Here is a 22,303-nt window from a genome sequence, read left to right on the forward strand (position 1 = left end):
CCGATCACTGAATCAATGTTCAGCTTCCAATTTTAGTCGATTAGTCACTTCACTCTTGTAACCACCTGTCCTTTGAGGGACATCCATTTCAACCGGCCCCAGCCTCGAAGCCCCCAGACAGGGGATCCAGGATGCTGCCCCCACTCTCCTTCCTGTATGTGCCCACTGGTTCACTGCGCCTCTCGCCAGTACTGCTGGGGCCCTGGTTGATTTACGGGTTCCACATGTTCAGGTTAGTCTGAGAAACCCTGCAGATGGGCCTGGCGTCCGGTAACGTACTGCCATTAAAGTGCTTTCTCTCCGCGAGCAGTAATATTTACCTTTTCATTTTAGTCATTTAGCAGACACTCTCATACAGAGCAATTTACAGTAAGATCTGCCTTACATGATTATGCCTGCCATAGAAAGAGCAAAAGGACAGGTGTACATAGTGTACAGTATTAGGGCAGGAGGGATGACAAGTCATACAGTACTGGGACCTCTGTGAGGGGAATCATGTGCATGAGAATGCATCGCCGGGCTATACCTGGGTCAGCCTTTAATGAACTGACAGAAAGTGCCTACTTTCAGTGCCTACACACTGGGCTCAGTGCATACAAACAGGAATCAGTGCCTACACACTGGGCTCTGTGCATACAAACAGGAATCAGTGCCTACACACTGGGCTCTGTGCATACAGACAGGAATCAGTGCCTACCCACTGGGCTCAGAGCATACAAACAGGAATCAGTGCATACAGACAGGAATCAGTGCCTACACACTGGGCTCAGTGTATATAGACGGGACCCAGATAAGGAGACCATCAAATTGTTTGGACCTCCATAAGGAGACCATCAAAGAAAAACCCAATATATCTTCCTCAATTGCATTTGTTTTAACCTTTCATGCACTGATCAATAGATACGGTATGTATTGTTTAATGCTATAACATTCAAAGTTGATGTTCATAACAAGGTTGTTTTCTAAAACATATTTTCTCAGGACCTTCAAAATAGATGATTGGACAGATTACTTAATAAATATAAAAACACATATAAAAGGGCAATATGTGGCAAATTTGGCATGTATTATTATGAAGAACATTTTCTATATTTCACATTCAGTTACATACGTAAAGTCTAAACAAAATGTCTGGATTGAAATTACTTACTATCATTGTGCAATAGAGTATGTACTATATTATACATGATAATAAGTAGATATGTTTATTAGAAAGTACAGTATATTATGCAACTGTTCTGCTTTTTTCCAGAACCGTATTTTGGACATTTTATAAATTGTGATGAATGATGTTTTTATTTGAACGTACAGTATATTATGCATCTGTTACTTTTTTCAGAAAAGTATTTTTGTTATTTCATAAATTGTGAATTGTGAATGTTTGGACGATTGCGACTCTATTTGCAAGATGTCTTCAATAACCCGATCTTTACTCCTGTTACCCAATAAACGTTGAAGCCCAGCCGAGGAAAACGTGCTTCCCAGACCACTCTGTCTACGCTTCTTTCTTTTTCCTTTCTCTTTATTTCATTGATGTTGATCCAGTTGGAGACTGATTCCAGAACAGATGTTCTCAGTCACTCTCCGTGGATAGTATAACTCTCTCTGGAGGTCTCTTACAGTGTTATCTCTCCTTGCTCATTTTAATTCCCCTCTTCCATTCGGTCCTCCTTCTGGTCTTGTCCTCTTCTCAGGCTGTTCTTGAAGAGTCACAGTGGGACGGCCGGCCGGCAGAGCAGTCTGGTGATCCACGGTGCGGACTTCAGCACCAAGGACATGGACAACGACAACTGCATGTGCAAGTGTGCCCTCATGCTCACAGGGGGTAAGTTCCAAGGTCTCACTGTAATGCCCATTGAGACGCCATGGCAGAAAGATGGTGAGGGCTCTCCCAAATGGTACAGTGGTAATGCCTCTGCCTCATTGCAGCCAGAAGTTCATATCCTGGTCGCGACATACCAGTGAGGCCCGGGGACCCCACAAGTCATGCTCTAAAGACTCCTTGTGGCACAGTATTTTGGGCACCAGCAAGCACTATTTGGGCTGGCTGGTATATCCTGTCCAAGGGGTTAGGTGCTGGCGAGTACTTCCTGGTTGTGTGAGTAGCGTGATAGAAAGCAGAACGGTTTGGCGAGATGTCAGATGTCTTTTTATTTTAATGAAATACAGAAACCCATTGTTTTTATTTTCTTCTCTCCCTAGTCTGCCGGGAGTTGCTACGATGATGCATGTGCAAATAATTGGGAGGTGGAAAATAAAAGTAACATTGAACACTAAAATAAAGATTAAAAAAAATTGGTTAACTTCACCCACTCATTCTGTAGCTGAAATCCTGTTACTTTGTTGGGTCCTTTCAGCATGGATGTTTTGTTGAGGCATTTGAAGTATTGAGGCGTGAGTGGACCTTATTTAACTGCCTTTTGCGCCCACTTCCTCTACTGTATAGCACATAAGGGGTTTCAAGTGAGCACCTTAAACGTCCATGGGCCTAGCACCAAGTGACAGGGAGATTTAAAATGACTAACTCTGTAGCTGTAAGTGGAGCGAGATGACCCTACTCACCATAGGACAGTTCTCAAGGACCGGGGTCGTAAAAACGATTGCAGGGCGAAGGCAGGAGGCGAATGAGGGATCAGAGAATAACGTCCACCTCAATCTAAGGACGTTATATTTTCACCATCCACCATACCATCAAGCGACCATGCTCAACAAAGCACTGACTGTCTTTATTTTAACAAGCACTGTAAACTGTAATGGCAGTGTAGAAAAAAAAGAGGTCGGGAAAATTGACAGCGCACAGGAGCGACCGCACAGAACAACAAACTAAGCAAACACAATACTTCCGACACATTGTGGGGTTTTTGTATGATTCAGTTGGTTGTTGGAGAAGTGTTGCTCGTGAGCCAAAACGGGTCACACGAGGCAGCCGGTGCTCTTGGCCCCCAATGCGTATGTCAGCCTGAGCTAAAAGTGAAAGATTTGTTTAGCTCAGTTTCAGCTGCTCTCGGTGCTAGGTAGAGTAAAAGCAGGGGAAGGAGCAACAGATCTTTGGTGGAAATCAGCTTGAGGGTAAACATCACATTCGTAATGGTAAAACAATAAAACAGGGTCTATTGCACGATCATCATGAGCAGGAAATATAATGTCCTCAAATGCCATTCCAAAAAGAGGCCATTCGAGTTCGCGTCCATCTACCCTTTCCCTAAATACCATGGAGGGTAAACAGATCCCAAAGAGGTTAGCAACAAGTATTGGCAGCCCCTGTGCACCTACACCACAGTAATAAGACACCTTTGTAATGAAGTCTAAATAACTGCAATAGCAGCTGTTGGAGTTCACTGTGTGACAGTATTACAGAACTAGGACATAGAAACTCAATGTGAAATCGGTCATCGGACCGCTTGGCCCAGCCAGCATAAATAAAGCTTTTTTTATTATAAACCAACAACATTGCATGCAAACAGATGCCTTTTGTTCCATTTTTCAGCATCTTGTTATCAACCCCCTGTTCTCTCCCTTCATAACTCATTCTTTGCCCTGCCCAGGTTGGTGGTTCGACGCCTGTGGACCGTCCAACCTCAACGGAATGTATTTCACCCAAGGGCAACACGTCGGGAAGCTGAATGGCATCAAGTGGCACTATTTCAAGGGTCCCAGCTACTCCCTACGAGCCACAACCATGATGATCCGACCATTGGATTTCTCATAGACATTGAGTCCATCGATAAGCACACTGTTTAAAAAGGTGTGCACCATATAGGGAGTAGAAAGACATTTCAGATGCAGCCATGGAATCTCTGGCTCTGCTCCCTATAAGGACTATGGGGTCATTATATTGAATGGAGCACTTCCTGCTTTAACCTGTTACTATCGTCCCACCATATGGATCTTAGGGAACAACACCATTTGGCTATTGCTTGGTAACTGTATTCCAGGAACGAGCTCGGATGACTTATTGGAAAGAAGGGGCTTGTGGAACAAGAGACGTAATTCACTAAAGAGCTGCGCTGTGAAGACAAACTGCCTGGCTCTTACGTAGGAGTGCCATTCAACTCATATGCCGTACCTGTGAACTACTGGGTCCGCTGGGTAGACTGCACTCCTTTGACTGAAGAAATGAATGCATCATGGCAGCTTTGTATAGATAGGCCTACTACCTGTTACAAAAGACATCATGACTATCCATGGACTTCTAGACCGCATCACCACTCCCAATGAACTCAGCACATCTGGAATGTCCTCACAAACCACACGGGAGATATAGACATTTTTATAGGACCGTTGGGACACTGAACAATGTTTTTGTATGCTTTGTATTCATAAATATATAGCCTAATACATTTGGAATAACAAGATGTTTTGTACACGAGTCTCTCCGGATCTTTTCTGGAGAAGAGAAGTCACCAGCTGATGGCTTACAAGGTCACCTTCAGTATAACATTTTGTTTTAATGCGGACTGGGGAGTCCAAAGGCAGGTCTGAGAAGAGTCTCAGTCCATGGTTTTGCTGCCACTTGCATAGTTGTTTTAAGGCCAGTGTGCTGAATATTTCAAAGTTCAAAATGCCACGTTATTATTGGATTTGACCATTGGTGGGAATTTCTCTGCATTTGCTATTGGCTGACAAAGAACCACGCAAAACATTCTTTAATGAATTCAGATGCATTTTATTTTTAAACACACATTACAGGTAGAGTTATGGACATTATTTGCTACACCAAACCAACAGAAGGGAGTGCACATTGTATCCTATTTATGATTAGCTTATTTATATTACTATAATTGTCAATTTCCCAACTCAAGGATTGTAACATATCCACCCCTTGAAAATTTGAAAAAGAAACTAATCAATAGCTAATGATTATGGTAATTCAACATTTTCTGAATGATTTGAAACATTTTGGGCATCAGACTGATTTTCCATTTGAAGAATCTACACTTTGGGTAATGTGTTAAGGATTTTAACCATTGCGAACACATAAAACCCCACATATCTATTGTGTATGCTTGAATCAGATACATTTTTTAAAGTAAAAATAATAATATACTCAGTGCGTGTTAAAAGTTCAACTGTATTATATCATTGGCTTAAATTAAGTTATCCAACAATCTAACGGTCCATAACTTCTTAAATCTTGCTTGGGCTGTTTTTCAAGCTTTTGAAATCCTATGGTTTTAAAAAAAAGTGGATAGATTTTCTTATGAGTAATCACTTTATGACTTTTAAAATGGAAATACGGCCAGAACAGAAATGTGGTCAGCCCACATTTCAAAACTCACCACTGGTCATTATATTAACTGTTATATTGGAAACAACCAAAAATGTCCCTTGAATGTTTATTTGCTAAGACAACTGCACTGAACCCCAACTCAAGACAGGTCTCTCTCTTTCATTGCAACTTCAAAAATAATGCTGAAACCTAAGATTAATGATTCCTTTCAGCGTACTGTGTGGATTAGAGTTTCATAATTACCAGTTTGAAAAAACAAGTACAAAATGAATTAATATCTGAATAACCTTAGGCTGTTGAGTAAAGACACAATGTCTGGAACTTGTAAGAATATAAAATGACATAATTATTAACATACTGAAATTGTATAATTAAATATTTGTGAAATAACTTTCCAGATGACAACTTCTGTGTATTCCTTCAGAACCACAGCATTTTCAAGATGAGCATAAAATCTAGAAGTAATAATAATACAGCATTGTACCTAAAATGATTCTGCTTTTACCTCATTAAACTGTAGATTTGCCATTTTATTTAAACAATTTTTTTTGTATCAAGTTGTCAAAGTGTCATGTTTTTAGACAAAATAAAAAAGCATGTGATGCACTATTGTTTTCAATCTGGGTAAACACAGTTTATTTTTATTCATTTTTATTTATGGTGTGCTGATTTTGAAACTGACCGCTTTCAGAGTCATATTACAACATCCATCCAGAAAATCTCTCGCAACAACTTTTTTATAGTATAGTCATGACAAAAGCTGATCTTCCACACCTCTGGGAACAACAAGTCTGACCAGAGTGTGTCATCTCAGATGACTTTTAGGCCAATAGTGCTGACATTTTGAGGACCCATGGGTGCTGGGCAGCAGTCATTGTCCCTACCTCAGCGCAGCCCGTTACTGCGGCGCTCTCTGTAATGACAGATTTCTGAGGTGTCATGCGATGCTGTCGGGAACGCCAGGGTCTCCTCATAGTTCACATTCCTGTCGCCTAACCAGAGGTTAAACAAATTTCAGCTGCCTGCGAATTGTCGCTTATCCCTCAGCACCTGCGCCAACCTGACCCCCTCATGGAATGTCCTCCATACATGGGCAAGGATGAGGGACAAGGAGGGGGCGGGGGGGTGTTGCACAGAATGAACAGGAGCAATGTGGGTCGGGAGCGCAGGTGACAAACTTCATACTTTTGAGACTCCCTCCACTAGAAGCGCAGGATGGAGATAATGGACGGGGAATAATTCCACTGTGCAGGAAAAATGTATGTCTTCGGGTTTACATTTTAGGCCTTTTTAATGCTTTATTGGATGAAGACAAAGGGAAAACATAAAGAGGGGGTTAGCTGAAAGACGAGTGGACCGGATTTAAACCCACGCTGCATTTGCAGCAGAAGCAGTGACCTAGATCACTGCACTAACACAGGAAACCATGTTTTTTTTTTTTTTATCATACAAAGGAAGACAAGGTGGAAGTGGGTGCATAAAGGAGCTCAAATGTTCAGGCCCCCCCACTCCCTCACCTCTTACCTCCATCAACTGTTGGCTGTGCTGAAGACAGATAATTTCCTGTTTGCTGAGGACGGGTGGGGAGTTGGGTGTCCCCACGGGAGGCTGCTGGGTCTGGGCTTCAGAGGAGTTTGGGCCCAGTCCAGATCAGATAGAAGAGACAGTACCTGCAGTGTGAATACAGAGATCCATGTCAACCCACTGAGGCCACCTACACACACAAACAATATTAAAAATATGGGGGAAGTGGAAATGAAGACATCTTTATGATTTATGAAAACAGAATTTGTCCTTTAACCCCCTCATAAAATGTTTTTTCCGACTTTGATTTAGAAGATTATTACAATGTCCTTGAAGGGGGGAAAAACAGAAAATGTATGAAGAAGAACCCCTTTTTTGTGGAAAAATATACAGCTCCGAAAAGAATTAAGAGACCACTGCAACATTTTCATTTTCTTTTCTTTTGAAAATGAATGTTTTGAGTGAGGAACAGAAGCGTTCAATTTGCAGTGGTCTCTTAATTTTAACTCTTCTGTTTCTCACTCAAAACCTTCCTTTTCAACTTTTTGGAAAGGAAAGAAAAAGGTGCAGTGGTCTCTTAATTTTTTCCGGAGTTATATAGCTTGAGTTTTTCAGTTAAAATTGTTACTGTTGCTGGTCATAAGCTGGACGTGGATAGAACTATAGCACCCTGACTATAAGCCATAAATGACCATAATGGTGAGATTCATCCATCATAATAACCTTGGTAAACTGTATAATTGCAGTATCTGATTGATCAAAATAGGATCATTTGGTTAAATCAGTAGTTTGAAATGACTCAGTTGCAGGTGTTCACTGCAAAAACTGAGGGAAATGGTATTGATAAAAATGTATTTCACATTACTGGTAAAGAATTAAGGGGACCTATTTAACATGTGCGTCCAACATGTGTCCGGAAAGCTACATTTCATTACTACATAATTCCCCTTGAGGCATTTAATTAAGTAAAGGAATAATTTAAGAAATTACATTATTTAAGACAGTAAACACTATCTGCAATGCTTTGCAATACTTGGAGTCTTGAGCTTTGGGAGCTAGTTTGGCTCCCGAAAATTATTAATCTGCAGATAATTATTGTTTGAGGTCAAAAATCATTAGTAGTAGTATGTAAATAAGGGAGACAAATGCTGTTCCACAGATATGCTTCGGGTTCCAAAATTCCATTTGTTGGTGAAGGACGCATCACTACTCCACAATGACACACACGATGATCCTGCTGTCTAACTTCTGAACGAAATGATGACCTATAACTGCACTAACACACAACAGATTGAGTGACAAAGCATTTATCATCCCTCTAGAACACAAAATTAGTTGGATAATGATTAGATTTTGTTTATATGGTTGAAATAGCTAAGATGACAAATAAAATGCACTAATTTAACTCTTTATTTAACATGCAGGGCTTACACAACACAGTGCTATGGCTGACAGTCCTTCACTTGATTTTCCAAGTTTTTTCCTCTGGACAATCAAAACAGATGGCCTTAAATTAATCAGTAACAGATTCGACAAAGATTTACAGAAAACTGGAAACAAACTCATAAAAATCATAACTAGCAGGTCTGCAGAAAACTGTTACATTGGGTATTGACATCAACACTCACAATTCCAACACACACAATTCCAATTGATTCCCTTGTTCAATCCAGCAGACTGAAATACAAACCTTGCTGATGGTCTCTGTAGAATTGTAAAGATTAGGTGTTAGGTCATGCATTTTTGGTTGATGGCTCTTTAATAGAAATTGAAAGAGTGACCTCCAAATATGCAAAACCATATTATTTTTTTTAATCGAAGCCATGATCTATATCAAGTTGATGAGCTTCAGAGATTTGTTACACCTTTGCTGAACCTGTGCCAAAAATAATCCAAAATCCTATTGCGACACCTGAGACTGCCTTGAAAACCCCCCAAAATTACAGATTGTCAATCGTACTTTTGACTTTTGTAAAGTAAGTGGTTGCTATTGGCACACCCTTTTGGTTTTTATTGTAATAGATATTCCTGCCTGGCTATGGGGATAAAACCCACTAGAACATTGTCCTAGAGCAATGTTGGGTTGCATTGGATTTGAGTAAAAACTCCTGTTTTGTTTAAGAAAAATATATGGAAAGGAACAAGAGTAAAAACATGAAGTGAGGTTAGGGAACCCCCTCTCCATATTGAAGAACTCAATAGGTGTTCAGCATGATGGATGGTTTGCAGTAGTGAAAATGACAGTTGGTTCAGAATGGTGTGTGAGCGGGGTGAGGCTGGGAAGGTGGTGGTTGCTGAGGGTATAGGAACTTGATTAGCAGGCTGGATGAATTAACATGAAGTTTCAAGGCAATGCATGTCTATCAGTCTTTCCAATGTTATCAAATGCTCAGTCAGACCCCTGGGAGAAGGCAGCCCCTATATAATGACCTACAGTCATGTTTGAGCTTTTTTTTTTATTACCAACTGATTACCAACAACTGATCCGTCGGTTTTGTGAGATGAACACTGTCCAGGCATATTAGTGACTGTACATTTCAAAACCTGTTAAATATTGATAACAAAATATTGGATTGTTTTTTAGAATTTACGCAACTCCTTCAAACTCAATAAAAAAGTGATATATGTGTTTCACGTGTGGACATGAAGGATGAAAAGTGTGTGGCTGATTATAAAATGCTCTGGACCTGAAAGAGACCCTGGCTTGGTCGCCGATAACGAGGTGTGATGGCTTATGAAGTCACAAGCCCAGAACAACACCTCTTTACAAGACCCCTTGTTACAAAGGAGAAGCCTCTCGTCCAAAGACAATCTCATGCCCCAAATTTTAAAATATATTTAGACTATAGAGCACATTAGGAAGAAAATCACAGAGGACAACCAGTAAACAACCAGGCCTGAGGCAGTAAACGGGTGAATCAGCCAGGGCCTTACAACTACATTAAAATAACCCTCTCTTATCTCTGGAGAGCCAAATCAATTAATACAGAGCCTAATTAAATTGACCTTTACTGTCCAATTAGGTAACAATCTATCATTCAAACACTGGGGAGGTCAACTGCTATAATGTAGCAATAGGAAAGAAATCTGACCAAAATGTTTCCATAGCTGCGTTAAGTGCTCCTTAGTCTGACCAAACTGACCATCACAAGAGCTTTGTGCTTTGACTGTGCTGCCAGCTGACATGGAACCCTGTCCCTAGTGTTTGTCCATGGTCCTGCTTCAGTGCAGAAACAGATTTTCCTAGAGGTACAGATTGTGGGAAACCTTCCTAGGAATCTATGGCTTTTTAATTCTGGGTGGGCAAAAAAGGAGTAACAAACAGTGTGATCTGTAAATACTGGGAGAGTGACAATCACAACACACAATGTCATGTTAAATGAATTAATAATGTGCGTAAAACAAGCCGCTGTTTGTTGGTCATTTATTTGAAAAGCATTATGCAGATCGATGTGAATTAAAAAAAATCAGTATTTCAGGAGCGGAGAAAAAAAACTGAAATGTCCCTCAGGCAATAGCACAGACACAAGCTACATTGAAAAGTAGGCTATTGTTTCTCTTATAAACAGAGAAAAGACATCTGTTAGACTAAAAAGTTGCTAGCTAGCTATTTAGGCCATTGTTAAAGGGGCACTGTGTAGAGTTCTGACTCTGTTTGCAAGACTGAACTTAAACAATAACACGACTTGTCCCATCCTCCTCTTACCTTACCAAACAAAGGGTGGGGGGAATTGTATTGCGATCAAGCAAGTATGAGAAGACTACAGGTCAACACAAACTAATAGATGGACCAGTGAGAAAGAAAGAGAAAGAGCAATTTCGTAGGCATATCTATCTTTGAGTTCCTTTAAAAGAAGTGAAAGCAACACTAGATTCTTAAGTTAAGACTAAATGTTGTTTATGTCAATTTGAATAGTGTGATCATATGACTATTGTTCCCATTTAAAAATAAGGTGATTGATTTGATCATGCAATGAAAATTATGAATTCTATTGACCAACTTTGACTCAATATATGCCTCTCTGTGGCAGTGTTGCCAACAAATCGACTTTAGCGAGAATTCAGACTAGTGACTCTTTTTCAAAAAAGCAACTAGCGACAAATCTAGCGACTTTTACTGGTGTTATTGGAGACTTTTGGAAACTCTGACTCTGCCATGGGCCCCTCCCCGTCTCAAAGCACTCCCAGACGGCCCAGTCCTCGTACACCAATCCCTCCCTGCTGCAGTCAGAGCAGGAGATGTTCACCCCCTCTGCGTCCAGATACTGCAACTGAATCGTTAGCTGATCCCGCCCCGGCTTACATTCAGGGCGGGATGTAAATTAAAATGTTCTTTGTCTAAAATAAATCACTGCACAAAAATAAATCACTGCATTTGACTCACGCAGTATCAGTCATACTCACCATGTCCACTGTGTGTGTGCCTCTCTGTGACATAGAGTGGATATAATTCCCTCCACCCTGACAAAGGCCCCAGTTCCAGCTGAAGAAAAACAGCCTCAAAGCATGATGCTGCCACCACCATGCTTCACTGTGGGTATGGTGTTCTTTGGGTGATGTGCAGTGTTGTTTTTGCCCTAAACATAACTTTTGGAATTATGGCCAGAAAGTTCAACCTTGGTTTCATCAGACCATAACACATTTTCCCACGTGCTTTTGGGGGACTTTGTTTTTGCAAACTTCAGCCGAGCTTGGGTGTTTTTCTTAGTAAGAAAAGGCTTCCATCTTGCCCTCCTACCCCATAGCACATTCATATGAAGAATAAGGGAGATTGTTGTCACATGCAGCACACAGCTGGTCCTTGCCAGAAATTCCTGCAGTTCCTTTAATGTTGCTGTAGGCCTCTTGGAAGCCTCCCTGACCAGTGTTCTTCTAGTCTTTTCATAAATTTTGGAGGGACGACCAGTTCTAGGTAATGACTCTGTTGTGCCATATTTTCTCCACTTGATGATGACTGTCTTCACTGTGTTCCATGGTATATCTAATGCTTTGGAAATTCTTTTGTACCATTCTCTTGACTGATATCTTTCAACAATGAGATCCCTCCGATGCTTTGGAAGCTCTCTGCGGACCATGGCTTTTGCTCTGAGATGCAACTAAGAAAATGTCAGGAAAGTCCTACTAGAACAGCTGAACTTTATTTGTGATTAATCACAGTCACTTTAAATGGTGTGTAATAACTTCTTTGAATGTGATTGGTTAATTCTGAACACAGCCACATCCCCAGTTATAAGGAGGTGTGCACACTTACACAACCAGGTTATTGTAAGGTTTTTATTTTTAATTTTAACCCCCTCGAAGATTTCAGTTTTTTTTTCAATTGAATTGTTCATATTATAGGTCACATTAAAAGTGGAAAAGGTTCTGACATAATTTATCTTTTTCTATATCTTTTGCATCACAAAAACCTGGCATTTTAACAGACTTTTTATATCCACTGTAGGCTAAACATCTAGCTGGCTTCCTCATCATGTCTCAGTCTACACTGTACACTCAAAAATACAGAAAGGAGTGGGATTCAAACACTGAATTCAAAGGCTGGTTGAAGCCGTTTATTGGAGATGATACACGGGCATACTGCCTGTATTGTTAAGCTGATTTCTACGCCAAACTTAGTGATGTAAAAAAACACAAGACAACTCAAAAACATACTCAAAAGTCAAAACCTTTTAACAGCTCCACCCAAAACAAGCTGCCATTTATGGTTAAAAAAATGTACTCTGCAAAAAACCCGGGCACTAGCATTCACTGAACACTGTTCCATGCTGGCATGTGATCACATTGGAGAAGCATGTAGAGCTGGTTTCTCAGACTCCACTGCTGCTACCCACAAAAGCACAGGACAAAGGGCACAGAAATAATAAATGGTGTTCTAGCACCATACTTTCTGAAAATATGTTGGTGACCAGCGTTTCAGCCTCTCCTCAATGAGACCATGGATGTAAATAATTTTAAGTACCTGGGGGTTGTGATAAGGTACTTTAGTGACACCAAGCAGACAACTGTATCAACATTTCTGGGGCTTGTTGAGTTGCAGGGAGGAGATGCCAAATCTACAGTATCTCACAAAAGTGAGTACACCCCTCACATTTTTGAAAATATTTGATTATATCTTTTCATGTGACAACACAGAAGAAATGACACTTTGCTACAATGTAAAGTAGTGAGTGTACAGCTTGTATAACAGTGTAAATTTGCTGTCCCCTTAAAATAACACAACACACGGCCATTAATGTCTTAACCACTGCCAACAAAAATGAGTACATCCCTAAGTGAAAATGCCCAAATTGCCTATACTACAAAGCAGGATTTGGGATTAGCGACCTATCTTCAAGGTTGAGCTCTGGGTTGTCAGTGTCACGACGGTGGTTCACTTGTTACATCGCCATGGTAACTTATGCTGCAAACAAAACGTATAAAAGCACAGCTTTCTCTGATGAGTATCTTTATGAAAGATATTGATTCTCAGTGAGGGAATTACGTACAGTAGGGAGAACAAGTATTTGATACACTGCCGATTTTGCAGGTTTTCCTACTTACAAAGCATGTAGAGGTCTGTAAACAAAAATCCAGAAAATCACATTGTCTGATTTTTTAATAATTAATTTGCATTTTATTGCATGACAGAAGTATTTGATCACCTACCAACCAGTAAGAATTCCGGCTCTCACAGGCCTGTTAGTTTTTCTTTAAGAAGCCCTCCTGTTCTCACCTCATTACCTGTATTAACTGCACCTGTTTGAACTCGTTACCTGTATAAAAGACACCTGTCCACACATTCAATGAAACAGACTCCAACCTCTCCACAATGGCCAAGACCACAGAGCTGTGTAAGGACATCAGGGATAAAATTGTAGACCTGCACAAGGCTGGGATGGGCTACAGGACAATAGGCAAGCAGCTTGGTGAGTAGGCAACAACTGTTGGCACAATTATCAGAAAATGGAAAAAGTTCAAGATGACGGTCAATCTCCCTCTGTCTGCGGCTCCTTGCAAGATTGCACCTCGTGGGGCATCACTGATCATGAGGAAGGTGAGGGATCAGCCCAGAACTACACGGCAGGACCTGGTCAATGACCTGAAGAGAGCTGGGACCACAGTCTCAAAGAAAACCATTAGTAACACACTACGCCGTCATGGATTAAAATCCTGCAGCGCACGCAAGGTCCCCCTGCTCAAGCCAGCGCATGTCCAGGCCTGTCGGAAGTTTATCAATGACCATCTGGATGATCCAGAAAAGGAATGGGAGAAGATCATGTGGTAGGATGAGACAGAAATTTAACTTTTTGGTCTAAACTCCACTTGTTGTGTTTGGAGGAAAAAGAAGGATGAGTACAACCCCAAGAACACCATCCCAACCGTGAAGCATGGAGGTGGAAACATCATTCTTTGGGGATGCTTTTCTGCAAAGGGGACAGGACGACTGCACCGTATTGAGGGGAGGATGGATGGGGCCATGTATTGCGATATCTTGGCGAACAGCCTCCTTCCCTCAGTAAGAGCATTGAAGATGGGTTGTGGCTGGGTCTTCCAGCATGATAACGACCCGAAACACACAGCCAGGGAAACTAAGGAGTGGCTCAGTAAGAAGCATCTCAAGGTCCTGGAGTGGCCTAGCCAGTCTCCAGTCCTCAAAATCTTTGGAGGGAGCTGAAAGTCCATATTGCCTAGCAACAGCCCCGAAACCTGAAGGATCTGGAGAAGGTCTGTATGGAGGAGTGGGCCAAAATCCCTGCTGCAGTGTGTGCAAAACTGGTCAAGAACTACAGGAATCGTATGATTTCTGTAATTGCAAACAAAGGTTTCTGAACCAAATATTAAGTTTTGCTTTTCTGATGTATCAAATACTTATGTCATGATATAAAATGCAAATTAAATACTTAAAAATCAGACCAGTCCCCAGACCTGAACCCAATAGAATATCTTTGGAGGTAGCTGAAAGTCCGTATTGCACAGCGACAGCTGCAAATTAATTAATTAAAAATCATACAATGTGATTTTCTTGATTTTGGTTTTAGATTCCGTCTCTCACAGTTGAAGAGTACCTATGATAAAAATTACAGACTTCTACATGCTTTGTAAGTGGGAAAACCAATCGGCAGTGTATCAAATACTTGTTCTCCCCAGTGTAGGTGTCATGTGCCATGTCACAAGAATTTAATTGTGGAGGATGACACTGTGTTTTTCGGTGCATTTGACAAATAAGCTTTGAAAACTGAAACTGGTCAAAATCACCCCACTGGGAAGCTTGAGAGGTATGGAGCGTATATGCATCCATGACTGACTGTATATGACTTATGTCATTTATTAATATGTATGATTAATATTGTGTAGGTCCCCCTTTCGCTGCCAAAGCAGCCCTGACAGTAGAGACATGGACTACTCTATACCCCTGAAGGCGTGCTGTGGTATCTGGCACCAAGACGTTACCAGTAGATCCTTTAAGTCCCGTAAGTTGCGAGAAGGGGCCTCCATGGATCGGACATGTTTGTCCAGCACGTCCCACAGATGCTCGATTGGATTGAGATCTGGGGAATTTGAAGGCCAAGTCAACACCTTGAACTCGTTGTTGGGTTCCTCAAACCAGTCCTGAACCATTTTTGCTTTGTGGCAGGGTGCATTATCCTGCTGGAAGAGGCCAATACCATCAAGGAATACCATTGCCATGAAAGGGTGCACATGGTCTGCAACAATACTTATGTAGGTGGTACGTGTCAATACTTATGTAGGTGGTAAGTAACATCCACATGAATGGCAGGACCTGAAGTTTCCCAATAGAACATTGCCCAAAGCATCACACTGCCTCTGCCGCCTTGCCTTTTTCTCATAGCGCATCCTGGTGCCATGTGTTGTACATGTAAGGGACGCACATGCACCCGAGCCATTCAAGTAATGTAAAAGGAAACGAGATTCATCAGACCAGGGCACCTCGTTCCATTGCTCTGTGGTCCAGTTCCAAAGCTCTTGTGCCCATTGTAAGCACTTTCGGTATTGGACAGGGGTCAGCATGGGCACCCTGACTGGTCTGCAGCTACGCAGCCCCATACACAACAAACTGCAATGCACTCTGTGTTCTGGAACCTTTCTGTCCATACCAGCTTTAACTTTTTCAGCAACTTGAGCTACAGTAGCTTGTCTGTTAGGTCGGACCACACAGGCCAGCCTTCACTCCCACGTGCATCAATGAGCCTTGGCCGCCCATGACCCTGTCACGTGTTCACCGCTTTTCCTTCCTTGGACCACTTTTGATAGATACTGGCCACTTCAGACCGGGAACACCCCACAAGGGCTGTAGTTTTGGAGATGCTCTGACACAGTCGTCTAGCCATCACAATTTGTCAAAGTGACTCAGATTCTAATGCTTGCCCATTTTTCCTGCTTTTAGCACATCAACTTTGAGGACAGAATATTTACTAGCTGTCTAATATATCCCACCCACTGACAGGTGCCATGATAACGAGATTATCAGTATCATTCACTTCACCTGTAAGTGGTCATAATGTTATAGCTGATCGGTGTATATCAATAATGTATAAATATTAAAGTTTTTATTTACATTGTTGTATTCTTTGATGTACACTGCTCCAAAAAAGTAAGGGAACACTTAAATCACACATTGGGTCTTGATGAACAAAATATATTAAAGATCAAAATCTTTACTGTACATTTAAAAAAAAAAAATTTACCAAATGATGTAACAACGGTCAATGGAAACCAAAATCACCCACCAATAGTGGGCTAGATTCAAACTCAAATTGAAAATCTAAGTGAACAATTGAAATCACAGGTTGTTCCAACTTGCATAATGTGACTCACGGCAACGCATAATGTGACTCAGTTCTGTGTATGTTGCAGGCAGCATAATGTTCACCACGGCGTCTCCAGACTCTTTCATATCTGTCATATTTGCTCAGTATGAACCTGCTCTCATCTGTGAAGAGAACGGTCGCCAATGGCGAATGTGTCAATTCTGGTGTTCCCTGGCAAATGCCAATTGAGCTACATGGTGCTGGGCTGTGAGCACGGGTCCCACTCGAGGACGTCGGGCCCTCATGCCACCCAGTTTCTGACAGTTTGGTCAGAAACCTGCACACCAGTAGCCCGCTGGAGGTCATCTTGTAGGGCTCTGGCAGTGCTCCTCCTGTTCCTCCTCGCACAAAGGAACAGATACCGGTCCTGCTGCTTGGTTGATGCCCGTCTATGGCCCTGTCCACCTCTCCTCGTGTAACAGCCAGTCTCCTGGTATGTTCTCCATGCTCAAAACTACTCGGAGACACAGCAAACCTTCTTGCGACGGCAGGTATGGATATGCCATCCTGGAGGAGCTGGACTTCCTGTACAACCTGAATGGTTTGCAGGTACCGCCTCATCCTACCAGCAGTGACAAGGATACTAGCAAAACACAAAATTAGAGAGAGCAATTGTCTGTGGCCACCACCTGCAAAATCATTCCCTTTTTCAGGGTTGTCTTGATGCTGCCTCTCCAGTGCACTTTCATTTGCTCCAAAACAGGTGACACTGATACACAATTGTGTATGCCTCCTAACTGGACATATTAATATCCCTGATGTTTAATCAACTTGGTGTATTTGGTATACTGTGATAAGTATGTGTTCCCTTAATTTTTTGAGCGGTGTATTTCAAAAGCATGTAATATAACCAGTTGTATGTTGTCTTCACGATAACTGGTCGTTAGTGACTGTTTGTTTTAAGTGGACAACAGGCAATGAGGCTGCTGCATGTGCAATAGCTAATGAGGATCCGAAAAGTACTAAACTAAATCTGCATATTATCATCACTGATTTGATTATACTTCAATCTGGTATTGAAATATATATTTTTTGAGTTTTAAACACAAGATTGTCATCAGTAACTTTGGCGTATCATGTGCCAGTAAGGCCTTTTCTGTTGGCAGAAACGGTATGTAGTAGCTGGATTTTGGCAGTACGCGACAGTCCTTAGCCAAATATGATGCCAAAATGAAGTCAGGTCAAGACCCTGGTGAGGAAAACAAGCTTGCCGATGAGCTTTCCTTAGAAGGTTTCTGATGGTTTGTGCAGACATTCTATTGTTATGCAAACATATAGGTAAAGAAGCTGCAGGTAAAGAAGCTGGATGTGGCTGTGTTGGGCTGGCGGGGCTACAAGTGCAGTTGTAAGGCTGGCTGGATGTGGTGGCAAATTATTTAAACTTTGGAGGCGGCTTATGGTGATTAATGAACATTACATTTTAAAGATGGTGGCCTTTATTCTCCCCAACACAAGATACCTGTATGATGACCACACTGTTTAATTAACTTCTTGATTTGCCACACCTGTCAGGTGGATGCACTGAGCAGGCTAGATACTGAGCCATGGGGAGTAAAAAGGAACTGTCAAAAGACCTGCATAACAAGGTAACGGAACTTTATAAAGATGGAAAAGGATGTAAAAAGATATCCAAATCCTTGCAAATGACAGTCAGGTCTGTTCAATTACTTGCCAGAAAAAAGCCTTTACTGTGCCATCCATCCATCCATCTTCTTCCGCTTATCCGGGGCCGGGTCGCGGGGGCAGCAGTCTAAGCAGGGATGCCCAGACTTCCCTCTCCCCAGACACTTCCTCTAGCTCTTCCGGGGGGACACCGAGGCGTTCCCAGGCCAGCCGGGAGACATAGTCCCTCCAGCGTGTCCTAGGTCTTCCCCGGGGTCTCCTCCCGGTGGGACGGGACCGGAACACCTTCCCAGGAAGGCGTTCCGGAGGCATCCGAAAAAGATGCCCAAGCCACCTCAGCTGACCCCTCTCGATGTGGAGGAGCAGCGGGTCTACTCTGAGCTCCTCCCGGGTGACCGAGCTTCTCACCCTATCTCTAAGGGATCGCCCAGCCACCCTGCGGAGAAAACTCATTTCGGCCGCCTGTATCCGGGATCTTGTCCTTTCGGTCATGACCCAAAGCTCATGACCATAGGTGAGAGTAGGAACGTAGATTGACTGGTAAAAAAAACCACACTGTTCCTCCTGAATCCGAGGTTCTACTATCGGCCGTATTCTCCTCTCCAGAACCCTGGCATAGACTTTCCCGGGGAGGCTGAGAAGTGTGATCCCCCTGTAGTTGGAACACACCCTCCGGTCCCCCTTCTTAAAAAGAGGGACCACCACCCCGGTCTGCCATCCCAAAGGCACTGTCCCCGACCGCCACGCGATGTTGCACAGGCGTGTCAACCAAGACAGCCCCACAACATCCAGAGACTTGAGGTACTCAGGGCGGATCTCATCCACCCCCGGTGCCTTGCCACCGAGGAGTTTCTTGACCACCTCTGTGACTTCAGCCCGGGTGATGGACGAGTCCACCACTGAGCCCTCATCCTCTGCTTCCTCAATGGAAGACATGTCAACGGGATTGAGGAGATCCTCGAAGTACTCCTTCCACCGCCCGACGACATCCTCAGTTGAGGTCAACAGCTGCCCACCTCTACTGTAAACAGCGTTGGTAGGGCACTGTTTCCCTCTCCTGAGGCGCCGGATGGTTTGCCAGAATCTCTTCGAGGCCAGCCGATAGTCCTTCTCCATGGCCTCACCGAACTCCACCCAGGCCCGAGTTTTTGCCTCCACAACCACCCGGGCTGCAGCCCGCTTGGCCTGTCGGTACCCGTCAGCTGCCTCAGGAGTCCCACAAGCCAACCAGGCCTGATAGGACTCCTTCTTCAGCTTGACGGCATCCCTTACTTCCGGTGTCCACCACCGGGTTCGGGGATTGCCGCCTCGACAGGCACCGGAGACCTTACGGCCACAGCTCCGAGCGGCCGCTTCGACAATGGCGGTGGAGAACATGATCCACTCGGACTCAATATCTCCAACCTCCCTCGGGATCCAGTCGAAGCTCTGCCGGAGGTGGGAGTTAAAGATCTCTCTGACAGGAGACTCGGCCAGACGTTCCCAGCAGACCCTTACAGTACGCTTGGGCCTGCCGAGTCTGTCCAGCTTCCTCCCCCGCCATCGGATCCAACTCACCACCAGGTGGTGATCAGTTGACAGCTCCGCCCCTCTCTTCACCCGAGTGTCCAAGACATACGGCCGCAGGTCAAATGAGACGACAACAAAGTCGATCATCGACCTGCGGCCTAGGGTGTCCTGGTGCCACGTGCACTGATGGACACCCTTATGCTTGAACATGGTGTTCGTTATGGACAAACTGTGACTAGCACAGAAGTCCAATAACTGAACACCACTCGGGTTCAGATCAGGGGGGCCGTTCCTCCCAATCACGCCCCTCCAGGTGTCACTGTCGTTGCCCACGTGGGCGTTGAAGTCCCCCAGTAGAACAATAGAGTCCCCAGTCGGGGCACTTTCCAGCACCCCTCCCAGAGACTCCAAGAAGGTCGGGTACTCTGCACTGCCGTTCGGCCCGTAGGCACAAACAACAGTGAGAGACCTATCCCCGACCCGTAGGCGCAGGGAAACGACCCTCTCGTTCACCGGGGTAAACTCCAACACATGGCGGCAGAGCTGGGGAGCTATGAGCAAACCCACACCAGCCCGCCGCCTCTCACCATGGGCAACTCCAGAGTGGTGAAGAGTCCATCCTCTCTCAAGGAGTGTGGTTCCAGAGCCCAAGCCGTGCGTAGAGGTGATCCCGACTACCTCTAATCGGAACCTCTCAACCTCACGCACTAACTCAGGCTCCTTCCCCGCCAGCGAGGTGACATTCCACGTCCCTAGAGCCAGTTTCCGTGTCCAGAGATCGGGTTGTCTAGGCCCCTGCCTTCGACTGCCGCCCGATCCTCTTTGCACCGGCCCCTTATGGTCCCTCCTGTGGGTGGTGAGCCCACGGGAGGGCGGCCCCACGTCACCCATTCGGGCTGAGCCCGGCCGGGCCCCATGGGGGAAGGCCCGGCCACCAGGCGCTCGCATTCGAGCCCCAACCCCGGGCCTGTGCCAATGCCACAAAAAAGCCTGGTTACAATATGCCTGACAACACCTTGACACGCCTCACAGCTTCTGGCACACAGTAATTTGGAGTGACGAGAACAAAATAGGGCTTTATGGGCACAACCATGAAAGCTATATTTGGAGAGGGGTCAAAAAGGCCTGAAGTGAACAGAATACCATCCCCACTGTGAAGCATGGTGGTGGATCACTGATGTTTTGGGCAGGGGGTGAACTCTAAATGCACTGGGAATCTTGTGAAAATGTACGGCATGATGAATGCAGCATGTTATCAGAAAATACTGGCAGACAATTTGCATTCTTCTGATACCGAATGATTTCTCAGAAGATATGGGGTCTGGAGAAGGCATTTATTGTTTGATGTAATATTCAAATGAGAGATTACTGAGATGTACGTAATTTGTCTGCACTGCTGCATTTTTCCTGTGGCCAAGTAGCAAAGAGTTGTCACAACCTTGACCATACGGAAAAATAAATATATTTTTGCAATGCAAAATTCAATTTACATTTCAGGTATTTCAAATAAATGTACATTTTGTCCAAATGTATTTCAAGATAATTAATGTTCACAGTCCAAAATGACATTTATGTAAGACTTTCTCTTTCACTTTACATCATACCAGAAAATTATTTTGCCGTAATTTCAACAAGGAACACAAACAGACTAAGATATATTTTACAGCTTAACACGTGTTATTCCCTTAGAGGCCTCAGGTTTCTGTAGATGTTAGGCCTGGCAAGGACTGTGGGGTCCCTTAGGAGTAACCCAGGGATGGGTTTTTTGCGGAAATCTATTTTATGTCACAGCCAATAATAGGACTGTTTTCTAAACAAATGCAGCACACTTGTTTTCACACAGTGAATAAACAAACAACACATTCAAAATGTTCATCAATAGTGAAGTATTGATTACATCACTTTTAGGTGTTGAAATACATAAATATTTATAGATATACATTTACAAAATGCATTTAATCTTGCAGTTACCATTAAACTCTAACATACTGGAACAACCTTGCCAAGACCACAAATCGACCCGCTGAAACAGATATCCCTGTTCGGAGTATTGGTTAGCACACTTAAATTAGAAGCCAAACATCACAGGTTTAAGACACAGCCTGCCAAATGCTCCAAATGTATTCAAAAATATATTTCCTAAATGTAATGTACAATATATTTAGTATATATTTTCAAATGCATATCCACCATTTCTTGATAAATTTTTATGCATTCGGTAATATATTTCTAAATGTATTCTAAATGTATTACTTACATTTCCTTAAATACATTAATTGGCCATTTTTTAAATGTCTTAAATATGTTTAAAAATATGTATTTAAAATGTATTTATTTTCCGTATGGGTGATCTCCAGTGTTTTGGGGTGTTTTCTGTTTGTTGGCAAAGTGACTGCATCAATAACTAGCTCCTTGCGATTAAGCTGATACCTTTTAAAAGTTTGGTGTCAATAAATGTTTCTAAAATGTAGGATTGTTTGTGATTTGGTCTTAGTGACTTAGGAGTCCTCTTGACTACTCCTACCTTTTCACAGACTTAGGAGCTGGTTTTCATGTTTAAACGCTTTGTGAAATATTCTAAGGCCAAATGTGTAGGCGTCCTAAAATT

At 43.0% G+C, this 22,303-nt stretch overlaps 1 protein-coding gene across 1 annotated transcript in view; it reads left to right on the forward strand.

Annotated features, from left to right (window-relative positions):
- The window catches only part of angpt1 (angiopoietin 1), a 60,360-nt gene extending 54,516 nt beyond the window's left edge, over positions 1-5,844 (forward strand). Inside the window, exons 8-9 of the mRNA XM_010873830.4 lie at positions 1,695-1,825; positions 3,546-5,844. Of these exons, the coding sequence (XP_010872132.1) occupies positions 1,695-1,825; positions 3,546-3,709 (295 nt within the window). The 3' untranslated portion in view covers positions 3,710-5,844. The remainder of the gene's footprint in view (positions 1-1,694; positions 1,826-3,545) is intronic.
- The last annotated feature ends 16,459 nt before the right edge of the window (positions 5,845-22,303 follow it).

Source organism: Esox lucius, chromosome 10, assembly GCF_011004845.1.
Source record: "Esox lucius isolate fEsoLuc1 chromosome 10, fEsoLuc1.pri, whole genome shotgun sequence".
Lineage (NCBI taxonomy): Eukaryota > Metazoa > Chordata > Actinopteri > Esociformes > Esocidae > Esox > Esox lucius.